At 35.2% G+C, this 14,849-nt stretch overlaps 1 protein-coding gene across 7 annotated transcripts in view; it reads right to left on the reverse strand.

Annotated features, from left to right (window-relative positions):
* SMC6 (structural maintenance of chromosomes 6) overlaps positions 1-14,849 on the reverse strand; it is a 114,754-nt gene that overhangs the window by 27,892 nt on the left and 72,013 nt on the right. For all 7 annotated transcript variants that reach the window (XM_077152135.1, XM_077152139.1, XM_077152134.1 and 4 more), the window contains exons 18-20: positions 11,937-12,072; positions 10,991-11,071; positions 3,280-3,450 (exon numbers count right to left, since the gene is read on the reverse strand). In XM_077152135.1, coding sequence (XP_077008250.1) covers positions 3,280-3,450; positions 10,991-11,071; positions 11,937-12,072 — 388 coding nt within the window. The remainder of the gene's footprint in view (positions 1-3,279; positions 3,451-10,990; positions 11,072-11,936; positions 12,073-14,849) is intronic.

The raw sequence follows: 14,849 nt of genomic DNA on the forward strand, positions 1-14,849 counted from the left end.
AAAAGGAAGAAATCATTTTAAATTTATAAAACTTCCTTCAGAAAATAGATGAGGAAACTATGAGGCTGATACATGCCTAATACCAAAAACAAAGACATCCAAGAAAAAAGAATTCAGACCAATGAATACAGAATCAAAAATACTTAATAAAAATGTGGCAAACAGAATCCAATTATTTATGTATGGAAAATAATTATGACCAAGTGAGATCTGTCAAGATTTTAATATTTGGTGAGAAAACAATATTCTCCATATTAATAAGAAGGAAAACCATAATTATTTCAACAAAAATCCCACTCTTAGTAATTCCAAGAAAAGTGAAAACTAATATTCACAAGGAAACCTATTTCTGAATGTTTCTAATACCTTTATTCATAATCAACAAAAAAGCTGGAAACCACTCAAATATCCTTTTGGTGAATGGTTAAGCAAACTGTAGTACATCCATATACGACAATCCTACTCAGTAATAAAACGAACAGATTATTGATGCATATCATAATATGGATAAAACTAAAAAACTTCATGCTTTTTAAATGAAAGAAGTCAGACACAATTCTATGCATTCATCATACAAGTGTATGGCAAACAGTAAAATGTGAATAAAAGCAAAGCATCATTTCTAAATGTTAAATATGCCATTTTGTATATGATTTTGTGTTTATGCCTAGCCAAGTTAATACAAAGAATGTGATAAATACACATTTGATTATTTTACTTCATTTTATAATTTCATATATGAATGAATGATGGCCAAAATATTTTCCTGTCATTGCGGAAATAGGGTTTTTAAGATATATACTCTGCATAAATTTCTTTAAAGGAGGCAGAGCTTAGTGAAAAGATTTCTGAAGATGATATATACACAGTCATCCAATGTAGCAGCTACTCACAAACACTGAACCACACTGTTGGCACCGGAAACAATATGAATGAATATTACAATCAAAAGAAATGTTTTATTCTAGTCACTCATTCTTTCAAAATATATCTAGTAAATATATTAAGTGCCCCCAAAAAAGCAAAAGTACATAACATATGATTCCATTATGTATACAATTCTAGAAAGTGTGAAAATACCAGCAATAGGAAGCAGACCAGCAGTTGTTTGGGGACGAGGGGCGGGGAGAGGAGAGGAAGGGACTACAAAGGGCCATGAGGAATTCTGGGACAGGATGAATACGTCCATTATTCTGACTGTGACAATCGGGTCACAGATATGTACACGTCACAACTTATCAAGCTGTATACTTACATATATATATTTGATGTATATCAATATGCCTCAATACAATTTTAACAGATTAAAAGGCTGGTGATTTAATAACTAGCAAATTAGGGTTTAGTCTGTTTATTTGGTTTATGAGGTCTTTAAAAACTGCTGATTTACAGTAAGCTCTAAGCATTTTCAAAAGCTCAGGCACATCCATGCAAATGGGTTCTACCCATGTCCGAAACTGAGAGCCTGGCCCTCAGATACTACAGATCCTGCATCTGCATAAGCTTCTGCTGCTCCCTGTCGAACAAATGTAGTTTGCAACAAAACCATTAAGTTTGTAAACGTAAATCAAAATAATCACCATTCAAGTAGGAAAATATTCCCTATGCCAAACTTTCAGGGACTACATATGGTAAACAGAGCACTCCATAGCCTCATTACCACTGCAATACAAAACAAACACAAGTTTTAACAGCAAACAGATTATATCTAAAAGCTGTTATTACAAGGACTACAGTTTCACAGGAATTAAATTTTGTTAGCCAACTATTCTTGGTCCTTCTCTTATCCACGGCTAGTGTGAAGTGATACTTAAAAGGAAGAGCCTCCTGTCTACTGACTGCACACAGCTTTACTGAAGGACTCAGCTCCTAGCTTTCAATTATTTGCAGCTAAGGCAGAGTTAAAATTAAGAATCCTTCCTGCCTTGTGCCCATATTCTCTGCTCCTGAACTCAGGGACTCCTAATTCCAGGAGTTGCTCTATCTAGATAACCCTAAAAGAACAGAACATAGCTTATTCTTTCATCATTTCTTGATTTAAATTTTTCTGGGATAAATAACTTAGGAGCTAATCTTTCTTTTTCTATATAATATTGGCACATTTTATCATTTTGATTTTCATTTACCCTGTTAAGTTCTTTTATCCATTGCTTTTTGTTTTTTTTTTTTGGCATGGGCAGGCTCTGGGAATTGAACCCGGGTCTCCAGCATGGTGGGGCAAGGTGAGAGTTCAGCCACTGAGTCACCACTGCCTGCCCTACCCAATGTTTTTTTTTTTTTTTTTTTTTTTAACTTACTTTGTCGAAATTTTCCTGCTCCAATTCCAAATCTGAATCCTACCTCTATTCTTGACAATTTTAATACTGATTTCATTCTTTACTTTAAAACTAATTTTATTTTTTCAATTCTTGGACTGTATGAGCAACTACAGAGAAATCCAATCGTACAAACAGAAAAGCTGTCTCTATACAGCTGTTCTTCCAAATTTAATAGTCTATCAAGATAACTATATTTGAATTCCTATGCATACAAATTCAACTTTTAAAATATTCAAATACATTTTGATTCAGAGAGTAATTTTCTGCATATTAGAGTGATGTCATCAACACAACCTCATACTTTTTAATATATAATATTAACTCTTCTCAGTGTCTTATTGATAAAATTTGAAGTTCTGAGAATAATTAAGAGCTATTCATAAAAATGATACTGACAACAAACTACCTGATATCTGAGTTATTAGATGATATGGGGAAATTTATATAATTTAACTGATGAAAATACTTCATTTCCCAAAATTTGGTCTCAAAAAGCATTTGTTAAAAACGTCAATTGAGTTCAACCTGGAATGTAACTGAGATGTGCTATTAAACAGGTGTTTGGGAGTACTTTATTTCTATTTGGCTTTCAGAGCAAGTAAATTCTTAGGTTGTCGAAGGAAAAATGGAACAATGGAACAGGTAAGTAAGCAGTGTAAACAAACCAGGTGTCCCTCCTGGTAATTAAAAACAAAAAGAAGTAATAAAAGTGCAATTCTGGGGGGAAACAGAAAGAAGATCAGTAAGTTTATTCTCCTAGAGGCATGAGCAGAAGCGTTTTAATTCTAAGTGCTTACTGATGAATATCTGGTTCTTTCCATGCTTTACATCCTATTTTTATGTGGTTATGTTTACATTTAATTAGAAATTCTTTAAGGGCAATATTCAACAGCTGTGCTGTGGATGTAACACTAAAAGACAAAAAAGCACATACAACAGAACAGCAACAATATGTACATACCTTAAGTGGGTCTGCTAGCTCTGATAGCTGATCAATTTTCAATTTAATAGCGTCATACTTGTTTTCTGCTTCCATTTTCAAACTTTTAAGATTTTCCATATTTTCTTTTTGTTGTTCCATACTTTTTTCAACTAGTTTCATTTTGTTTTTATTTTCTTGAGCTTCATCTTCCTGGCAACATTGAAAGAGCATATAGAGTTAACTAAAATATGGAAGTTATCTGTAGAAAAAGAGCCTAAACAATTCTGAAAGAGAAATAACAAATTACAGGCAAACCAGATCAATGACAAACTGTAAGTTTAAGTTAGGCAAGAGAAGAGACAGGAAAAAAACCTGAAAGAGCATTTCATGAAAACGTCTGTTGAATAATAAGTGCAACAACCTTTAAACATTTAAACAAAAGTTAATCCTGGACTTCCGGAGAAGATGGCGGCTTAGTAAGACGCGCGGATCTTAGTTCCTCCTCCAGAACAGCTACTAGGGGAGTAGAAACGATACAGAACAGCTCCCAGAGCCACGACAGAGATCAAAAAGACAGCGTACCCCATCCTGGCTGACTGGCTGAGAGAACCCGCTCTGGTGAGATCGCCGAGGGGCGCGGGCTTCCCCAGGCGGGGCGGCAAGCGGCTGGAGACCCTCCCTTTCTCCTTCCTGGGCCAGCTCGCAGAATTGGGCAATCGGTCCCCTCAAGCCGCGGTGGCTGGCGCCCCCACCACGCGTGGCCCCCCGAACCAACTGAGAGAATTGGATTGGAAATCCCCAGGCCGAGGAGAACAGTGACTGGGGGGGTCCCTTCCAAACACGTGACTCCCTGGTCCGGCTGGGAACGGTGCACTCTCCCGGGCCGCGGTGGATGGCGTCCTCCCGCCACGCTTGGCGCCCCGAGCCGACTAGGAAATTCGGACGGGCGCTCTCCCGGGCTGCGGTGGCCGGTGACACTCCCCGCGTTCGGACCCCCGGGCCGGTTGGCACTCTTCCAAGCTGCTTCGGCTGGCGAACTTCCCCCACAGCGAGAGTTTTCCAAAGTTAAAAGAACCACAGCACCTTTTACTGACCCGCAGACAAACGTGTGCCACGAGCGCCACCTACTGGGCAGGATAAGAAAAACAGAACCCAGAGATTTCACAGAAAAATCTTTCAACCTGTTGGGTCCAACACCCAGGGAAATCTGAATAAATGCCCAGACGACAGCAGAAGATAACGGATCACGCTCAGAAAATTGAAAATATGGCCCAGTCAAAGGAACAAACCAATAGTTCAAATGAGATACAGGAGCTGAGACAACTAATGCTGAATATAAGAACAGAAATGAAAAACCTCTTCAAAAACGAAATCGATAAATTGAGGGAGGACATGAAGAAGACATGGGCTGAACAAAAAGAAGAAATAGAAAAACTGAAAAAACAAATCACAGAACTTATGGAAGTGAAGGATAAAGTAGAAAAGATGGAAAAAACAATGGATACCTACAATGATAGATTCAAAGAGACAGAAGATAGAATTAGTGATTTGGAGGATGGGACATCAGAATTCCAAAAAGAAATAGAAGCTATCGGGAAAAGAATGGAAAAATTTGAACAGGGGATCAGGGAACTCAAGGACAATATAAACCGCACAAATATACGTGTTGTGGGTGTCCCAGAAGGAGAAGAGAAGGAAAAAGGAGGAGAAAAACTAATGGAAGAAATTAACAATGAAAATTTCTCAACTCTTATGAAAGACCTAAAATTACAGATTCAAGAAGTGCAGCGCACCCCAAAGAGATTAGACCCAAATAGGCGTTCTCCAAGACACTTACTAGTTAGAATGTCACACGTCAAAGAGAAAGAGAGGATCTTGAGAGCAGCAAGAGAAAAACAATCCATCACATACAAGGGAAACCCAATAAGACTATGTGTAGATTTCTCAGCAGAAACCATGGAGGCTAGAAGACAGTGGGATGATATATTTAAATTACTAAAAGAGAAAAACTGCCAACCAAGACTCCTATATCCAGCAAAATTGTCCTTCAAAAATGAGGGAGAAATTAAAACATTCTCAGACATAAAGTCACTGAGAGAATTTGTGACCAAGAGACCAGCTCTGCAAGAAATACTAAAGGGAGCACTAGAGTCAGAACCGAAAAGACAGAAGAGAGAGGTATGGAGAAGAGTGTAGAAAGAAGGAAAGTCAGATATGATATATATAATACAAAAGGCAAAATGGTAGAGGAAAATATTATCCAAACAGTAATAACACTAAATGTTAATGGACTGAATTCCCCAATCAAAAGACATAGACTGGCAGAATGGATTAAAAAACAGGATCCTTCTATATGCTGTCTACAAGAAACACATCTTAGACCCAAAGATAAACATAGGTTGAAAGTGAAAGGTTGGGAAAAGATATTTCATGCAAATAACAACCAGAAAAGAGCAGGAGTGGCTATACTAATATCCAACAAATTAGACTTCAAATGTAAAACAGTCAAAAGAGACAAAGAAGGACACTATATACTAATAAAAGGAACAATTAAACAAGAAGACATAACAATCATAAATATTTACGCACCGAACCAGAATGCCCCAAAATACGTGAGGAATACACTGCAAACACTGAAAAGGGAAATAGACTCATATACCATAATAGTTGGAGACTTCATTTCCCACTCTCATCAATGGACAGAACATCTAGACAGAGGATCAATAAAAAAATAGAGAATCTGAATATTACTATAAATGAGCTAGATTTAACAGACATTTATAGGACATTACATCCCACAAAAGCAGGATACACCTTTTTCTCAAGTGCTCATGGATCATTCTCAAAGATAGACCATATGCTGGGTCACAAAGCAAGTCTCAACAAATTTAAAAAGATTGAAATCATACACAACACTTTCTTGGATCATAAAGGAATGAAGTTGGAAATCAATAATAGGCAGAGTACCAGAAAATTCACAAATATGTGGAGGCTCAACAACACACTCTTAAACAACGAGTGGGTCAAAGAAGAAATTGCAAGAGAAATTAGTAAATACCTCGAGGTGAATGAAAATGAAAACACAACATATCAAAACTTATGGGACGCAGCAAAGGCAGTGCTAAGAGAGAAATTTATTGCCCTAAATGCTTATATCAGAAAAGAAGAAAAGGCAAAAAGGCAGGAATTAACTGTCCACTTGGAAGAACTGGAGAAAGAACAGCAAACTAATCCCAAAGTAAGCAAAAGGAAAGAAATAACAAAAATTAGAGCAGAAATAAATGAAATTGAGAACATGAAAACAATAGAGAAAATCAATAAGACCAGAAGTTGGTTTTATGAGAAAATCAATAAGATTGATGGGCCCTTATCAAAACTGACAAAAAGAAGAAGAGAGAGGATGCAAATAAATAAGATCAGAAATAGAAGAGGAGACATAACTACTGACCTCACAGAAATAAAGGAGGTAATAACAGGATACTATGAACAACTTTACACTAATAAATACGACAATTTAGATGAAATGGAGGGGTTCCTGGAAAGACATGAACAACCAACTTTGACTCAAGAAGAAATAGATGACCTCAACAAACCAATCACAAGTAAAGAAATTGAATCAGTCATTCAAAAGCTTCCTAAAAAGAAAAGTCCAGGACCAGACGGCTTCACATGTGAATTCTACCAAACATTCCAGAAAGAATTAGTACCAACTCTCCTCAAACTCTTCAAAAAAAATCGCCTAATTCATTCTATGAAGCCAACATCACCCTCATACCAAAACCAGGCAAAGATATTACAAAAAAAGAAAACTACAGACCAATCTCTCTAATGAATATAGATGCAAAAATCCTCAATAAAATTCTAGCAAATCATATCCAACAACACATTAAAAGAATTATACATCATGACCAAGTAGGATTCATCCCAGGTATGCAAGGATGGTTCAACATAAGAAAATCAATTAATGTAATACACCATATCAACAAATCAAAGCAGAAAAATCACATGATCATCTCAATTGATGCAGAGAAGGCATTTGACAAGATTCAACATCCTTTCCTGTTGAAAACACTTCAAAAGATAGGAATACAAGGGAACTTCCTTAAAATGATAGAGGGAATATATGAAAAACCCACAGCTAATATCATCCTCAATGGGGAAAAATTGAAAACTTTCTCCCTAAGATCAGGAACAAGACAAGGATGTCCACTATCACCACTATTATTCAACATTGTGTTGGAGGTTCTAGCAAGAGAAATTAGACAAGAAAAAGAAATACAAGGCATCAAAATTGGAAAGGAAGAAGTAAAACTATCACTGTTTGCAGACGATATGATACTATACGTCGAAAACCCGGAAAAGTCCACAACAAAACTACTAGAGCTAATAAATGAGTACAGCAAAGTAGCAGGTTACAAGATCAACATTCAAAAATCTGTAACATTTCTATACACTAGTAATGAACAAGCTGAGGGGTAAATCAAGAAACGAATTCCATTTACAACTGCAACTAAAAGAATAAAATACCTACGAATGAATTTAACTAAAGAGACAAAAAACCTATATAAAGAAAACTACAAAAAACTGTTAAAAGAAATCACAGAAGACCTAAATAGATGGAAGGGCATACCGTGTTCATGGATTGGAAGGCTAAATATAGTTAAGATGTCAATCCTACCTAAACTGATTTACAGATTCAATGCAATACCAATAAAAATCCCAACAACTTATTTTTCAGAAATAGAAAAACCAATAAGCAAATTTATCTGGAAGGGCAGGGTGCCCCGAATTGCTAAAAACATCTTGAGGAAAAAAAACGAAGCTGGAGGTCTCGCGCTGCCTGACTTTAAGGCATATTATGAAGCCACAGTGGTCAAAACAGCATGGTATTGGCATAAAGATAGATATATCGACCAATGGAATCGAATAGAGTGCTCAGATATAGACCCTCTCATCTATGGACATTTGATCTTTGATAAGGCAGTCAAGCCAAGTCACCTGGGACAGAACAGTCTCTTCAATAAATGGTGCCTAGAGAACTGGATATCCATATGCAAAAGAATGAAAGAAGACCCATATCTCACACCCTATACAAAAGTTAACTCAAAATGAATCAAAGATCTAAACATTAGGTCTAAGACCATAAAACAGTTAGAGGAAAATGTTGGGAGATAGCTTATGAAACTTACAATTGGAGGCGGTTTTATGGACCTTAAACCTAAAGCAAGCGCACTGAAGAAGGAAATAAATAAATGGGAGCTCCTCAAAATTAAACACTTTTGTGCATCAAAGAACTTCATCAAGAAAGTAGAAAGACAGCCTACACAATGGGAGACAATATTTGGAAATGACATATCAGATAAAGGTCTAGTATTCAGAATTTATAAAGAGATTGTTCAACTCAACAACAAAAAGACAGCCAACCCAATTACAAAATGGGAAAAAGACTTGAACAGACACCTATCAGAAGAGGAAATACAAATGGCCAAAAGGCGCATGAAGAGATGCTCAATGTCCCTGGCCATTAGAGAAATGCAAATCAAAACCAAAATGAGATATCATCTCACACCCACCAGAATGGCCATTATCAACAAAACAGAAAATGACAAGTGCTGGAGAGGATGCGGAGAAAGAGGCACACTTATCCATTGTTGGTGGGAATGTCAAATGATGCAACCACTGTGGAAGGCAGTTTGGCGGTTCCTCAAAAAGCTGAATATAGAATTGCCATATGACCCAGCAATATCATTGCTGGGTATCTACTCAAAGGACTTAAGGGCAAAGACACAAACGGACATTTGCACACCAATGTTTATAGCAGCGTTATTTACAATTGCAAAGAGATGGAAACAGCCAAAATGTCCATCAACAGAAGAGTGGCTAAACAAACTGTGGTATATACATACGATGGAATATTATGCAGCTTTAAGACAGAATAAACTTATGAAGCATGTAATAACATGGATGGACCTAGAGAACATTATGCTCAGTGAGTCTAGCCAAAAACTAAAGGACAAATACTGTATGGTCCCACTGATGTGAACCGACATTTGAGAATAAACTTGGAATATGTCATTGGTAACAGAGTCCAGCAGTAGTTAGAAACAGGGAAAGATAATGGGTGATTGGAGCTGAAGGGATACAGACTGTGCAACAGGACTAAATACAAAAACTCAAAAATGGACAGCACAATAATACCTAATTGTAAAGTAATCATGTTAAAACACTGAATGAAGCTGCACCTGAGCTATAGGTTTTTTTTGTTGTTGTTGTTTTTTTTTTTTTTTTTTTTGTCTGTCTGGTTGTTTGTCTTTTTTTTTTTACTATTAGTATTACTTTTATTTTTTTCTCTATATTAACATTCTATATCTTTTTCTGTTGTGTTGTTAGTTCTTCTAAACTGATGCAAATGTACTAAGAAACAATGATCATGCATCTATGTGATGATGTTAAGAATTACTGATTGCATATGTAGAATGGTATGATTTCTAAATGTTGGGTTAATTTCTTTTTTTCCATTAATTAATTAAAAAAAAAAAAAAGTCCAGTACTGGGTTAGGGTTAAATCACTTCAAGTATTTCTGGCTATTCTAAAACACTAAACACTAAAAATAAATATCTACATAAAAAAAAAAAAGTTAATCCTATTCTAAAAATCTAGATATAACTGCAGACTGAAGTAGCAAGATACACCTTGAAAGAATATTAGAATTTTCATCTCCCTAATAAAAAATAAAGGAAGTGGAAGAAGACACATTCAAAAATAAGAAGGGGAAACACTTAGGACACAAGTTATAAAATTTCCTGCTTGAAATTATAGTCGAAAGAAATAACCTTTGTTCTACTTACTTTTTCTTTCAAAATATACTTACTCTATATAAATATATATATATATATATTGTGCCAGACAATATGTTAAGTGCTGAGTAAACAATAATACATAAGACAAAGTCCATACCTTTAAAAAATTCAGTCTTTTGGTGAAAGGAATAAAAGCAGGAAAATAAAAAGTAAAAAACAAAAAAATAATAAAAATAAACAATGAAGGCAAGTCTCGCTAGAGTAATGTTTCATCAGAGCAGGGACTTCATCTATTTTGTTCCCAGCACTTAATACGGTTCCTGGTACAGAGGAGGACACTCAATAATTATATGTTCACTTTAACAAGACTTTGCAATCTACCGAATTCTGTTTACTGTAATTCAGACGAACTAAGCTGAGTGTCTTAAAAAGATGCCTAAAAAAAAAATAAAGAGCAACAAAAAGGGGGTGAATTAAAATGAAAGTCATTACCTTGGGAAAAAAGAAAACAATGTAGAAGACAATTACAACTGAGTCAAAAATGGTATTGCTGCCTTCGCTCCTTAATACTGATGCTGATTAACCCTTAAAATGTCTATATGAACAAACACTTTGCTAGGCAATGTTTTTGGATGGGCCACTGTTCAGAAGCACATTAATTTTTGATAAAGTTTTATTCCATGTGATAGAAGACAAAATCAATTATTATGCATACAAGTGTACATTTAAAATATCAAGGAATTTGAAGCCTACATGCCAGTTTCTGCTTATTTGTAAATGGAGATAGCAATCCTAAAGCACAGCCTCAGTTAAAAAGATTTTTTTTTAAAACCTGAGAGTAAATGCCATTACCCTAAATGACAGTTTTATCCTTTAACATTACGATTAAATTGAAGAGAAGCAGTTTTATCTTTTAACATTATATTTAAATTGAAGAGAAGCATCTCACCAGTGTTGCAATATCTACAGACTGGTGTTCTTCTATATTCTCAAGTTCCCGAATTTCAGAAAGACTTTTTCTTACTTTCATCTGAAAGAAAGAACTGATTTCAGTAATAGACATAAGTTTAAAAAACAAAAACCTTGGAAAGAACGTTTTAATCCACAAAGTTCTACTATGCTATGATACAGAAGGATTCTGGATTCAACCAAAAGGGCGCATCAGAATTGGTAAAGGAACCAGAGAAGGATACACAGAACCGCTACCTTCTGCCATGGGTGACCCACACTACTAATCTGACCTCCATACCACTCAAGGTGAAAAAATGTAAGTAATCCATTTTTTGCATTCAAAATCATGACAATTTTGGATTTAGAGAAAATATTTTTCTGAAACATCTTAAAGTCTAAAATTAAGGAAAGACTAATTCAGCAGTTTTCAAAGTATGATCCATGTTCTCTGAGACTCTTCAAAGAGGTCTGTGAGGTCAAAACTGCTTTCATAAAAATACTAAGACGTTAGTACAAGATGTTTCATAAATACATGACATGTAATATCACAACAGACTAAGAGAAATGGGTAGAAGAACTCGGTTAAACTTTATTAAACCAGACATTTAAAAGGTTGACAAAAATATTAAAAATGCCAATCTTCTCACATTTATTTATTTATTTTTAGTTTTGGAAAAAAGAACTATTTTTTGGAAAACACAGTTATTTTTAATGAAGATTGTTATATTAACAAAACGAGTTTATTATTTCTTTAAAAGGAATTAATATATATTTTAAATTTTCTCTTTCAATTTTTAGCCACATAAATGAAAGCTCTGTAAAGAGTATAAAGGGGCTTGAGACCAGAAACACTTAAGAACCACTGCTTTAAATGAACAGGAGAATCTTAAAAATGACTTGGAGGTGGTAAATTGGAAAAATAAAACGATGCTTTGTTTTTTTACCTTTAACTCTTTGTAATGTAGTTGGCATCTTTTAAGAAATTCCTCATTGCGCTGAATATCCTTTTCAAGGGCAGACAAATGTTGTTGAAGATTTAATAACTGTGCCTTCTTATTTTCAACCTCGTTTTCCAAGTGGCTTGATGGAGTGGAGAGGATAAAAAAAAATACTTTAAATCTACTGCTCAAAATTATAAATACTTTAAAAACTTTAAAAAGAAAGGCTTGTTGGTAATCACATAAGCAAAACCCTATACAGCTAAACCAGCCCAGTAATTTTACCAAGTTGCTAATAACAAAAACATCCTGTAGAGATTTTTAAAAACTAAACTGAAGATTTACTTATCTCATTACAAGTACTTATGATATGATTGCCATGTGGAAGGCATCATGCATAGTAGTGGGCAGAGAAACAGTATTGAGATATGACTCATAAAAAGAAAAAAAAATCAGGGGAGTAAGCCTTACCAGTAAAATGTGAAAAGGACACTACTACCATATATCCATGGTACTAACCAGGGCATAAGAGTGAGTCTGGGAGAAGTGACAACCAAATTGCAAGTTTTCATTAGTGAGGCAAACTAGGAGAAGATGGAAAGAAATGTATCAAGGTATAGAAGATGAAAACGGAATGATCAAGTCAGCTCAATTTTTAGTGTGGACAAATAAATACTCAAAAAGGGTGGCGAGTGCAGGGAAGACTCAGAGGACAGAGATGGAAAAAGGAGGCAGATGCCTGAGCCATAAGGGCCTTCTGTGCTAGCAGAGCTGACAGGCTTCAGAGGTGACGGTGGTCTGCCTCACTGATCCAAGTATCTGCTTCCAAAGCTGCATATCTGAAAGAAGAGGAAAACCTCTGATGCTAAGAAAATCTTTCTCTGGTTCAAGGTGTCTGTTCTAGTTCACTAAGATGCATATTTCCATTACCTTTTAATATCCCATTTCTCTGAAACCATCTTTCACTCCATAGCTAAATTAGCAGCATTTTTTCTTTCTTATAGATAAAATAATAGAGCACCTTAAATTTGATGAAACGTAACTATACCACCTTGCTAGAATTTTCAAACTAAAAAAAATTTCATTAATGTTAGGTGAATGAATGATAAATGAACGACAAAGTAGGGAAAGGAGAACAACTGTGATTATTTCTGTGAAATGGGGCCAGATGCAAAAATTTTACAGTCCCTTAGGACTCAATAAGACAAGTTTATCATCTTTAAAAATGTATCTTTATTGACATACAGTAGTTCTGCTAAAAGTAAAAAATTTACCAAGTAATCAAACTTGAAACTTAAAAGCCTAAATCAAAAGTAAAAGCCAGCAAAAGTGAAGATATTATTCTTTTATGCAGTTTTCCAAACTTTGAGAATAAATATAAGCAATCAACATAAATTGCATTAACAAAATTGCTAAATTTACTTCAGCTTCTATTCTGGGAAGAACTAATTCAATTACACACCTTCACAGAGTGTCCTCCTTAGCTTTTAGTTTTTACATAGTAAACGAACATTTGTTCCCTACTGAGAGATACATCACCCTGTGATAAGATTCCTTATGGCTGTTTGTGAGCCATACATACATTACTTTATCTGCCCGCCTACAACAATACATGTGGACCCTCTACCTGTCGCTCTGATCTCTGTGTCTCTGTGGAACTTTTCATCACCTGATCTTGTATTTACCTATAGGCTAGCTCCCACTTCTCCAAACAAGTCCTTGAGAGATACTCTGTGTGCTTTGTTTCCTGCTGTATCTCGAGTGCCTAGAAAGGTGCTTGGCATATTAGGCACTCATCAAATACTTGTTGAATGAGTAAAAGAATAAAATTTGAAAAACACACTTCAGAAGGTTATATACTCATGCTACAATATTCTGAAAATCCAAAAATCCATAGGCAATTTTCATTATTATTTTTTTATTTCAGGAATTTATTGGCAATTTTTAAGATGATATTATGTAAAGCAGTAACAGCACTGCTAATTATCCTCTAATCGTATGTGCACATTTCCCTGCATTCTCTGGCACTTTCACAATGGAAAACTGCAATGGGATAATAAACAAAACCAAGACAATACCTATAATTACACCTTTCTGTTCTGTATGAATTTCCTGACCATATACATATAACAGTTTCATTTATTTAAAAAATGTCAACAGAGACTAAGGATAAATGGGAATATGAGCTACTTCTGTTTTCCAATTAATATTTTTCTGCATTTTTTAAAAAAAAGAGGCTGCTGACCCAGCAGCCATAGTCACGTCAGTGGCCTTAAGTGGTGAACTGGCCTACAAACAGCACCTACCAGGAGTACAATTTCTAACATTCACTGTTCTAAAACTATAAGTACAACAGAAAAATTACAAAATTTTAAAACCACAAATTACAGTTCTTAAAACTATCCTGTAGAAATCTGATTCCTGATGCTGCAAGCAGGTAATCCCTGTTAACATGCATGTATGTAATTCCAAGGACAGGAGAAAGTAAAAAAGCAGTAACCACCTGTCAAAAGTCAGGAGGTGGGCCCTTATCTTGCAGTTTATCTCACACACTTACACAAAAATTAACTCAAGATGGATCAGTGACCAAAATATAAAAGCTAAAACCATAAAACTCTTAGAAGAAAACACACGGGAAAATTTTCAGGATCTTGTATTTGGAAATGGATTCTTAGACTTTACAGCAAAAGCACGAGCAACAAAAGACAATTTAAATGAACTGGATTTCAAAATATTAAAAACTTTTGCACAACAAAGGATATTATCAAGAAAGTGAAAAGACAACCTAAAGAATGGTAGAAATTAGTTGCAAATCATATTAAGGGGTTGATATTCAGAATATATAAAGAACTCCTACAACTCAACAACAAAAAGACAGTCATCCAAATTTAAAAATAGGCAACGGACTAGAAGAGACAT

This window comes from Tamandua tetradactyla, chromosome 3 (genome assembly GCF_023851605.1).
Source record: "Tamandua tetradactyla isolate mTamTet1 chromosome 3, mTamTet1.pri, whole genome shotgun sequence".
In the NCBI taxonomy this organism is placed as follows: domain Eukaryota; kingdom Metazoa; phylum Chordata; class Mammalia; order Pilosa; family Myrmecophagidae; genus Tamandua; species Tamandua tetradactyla.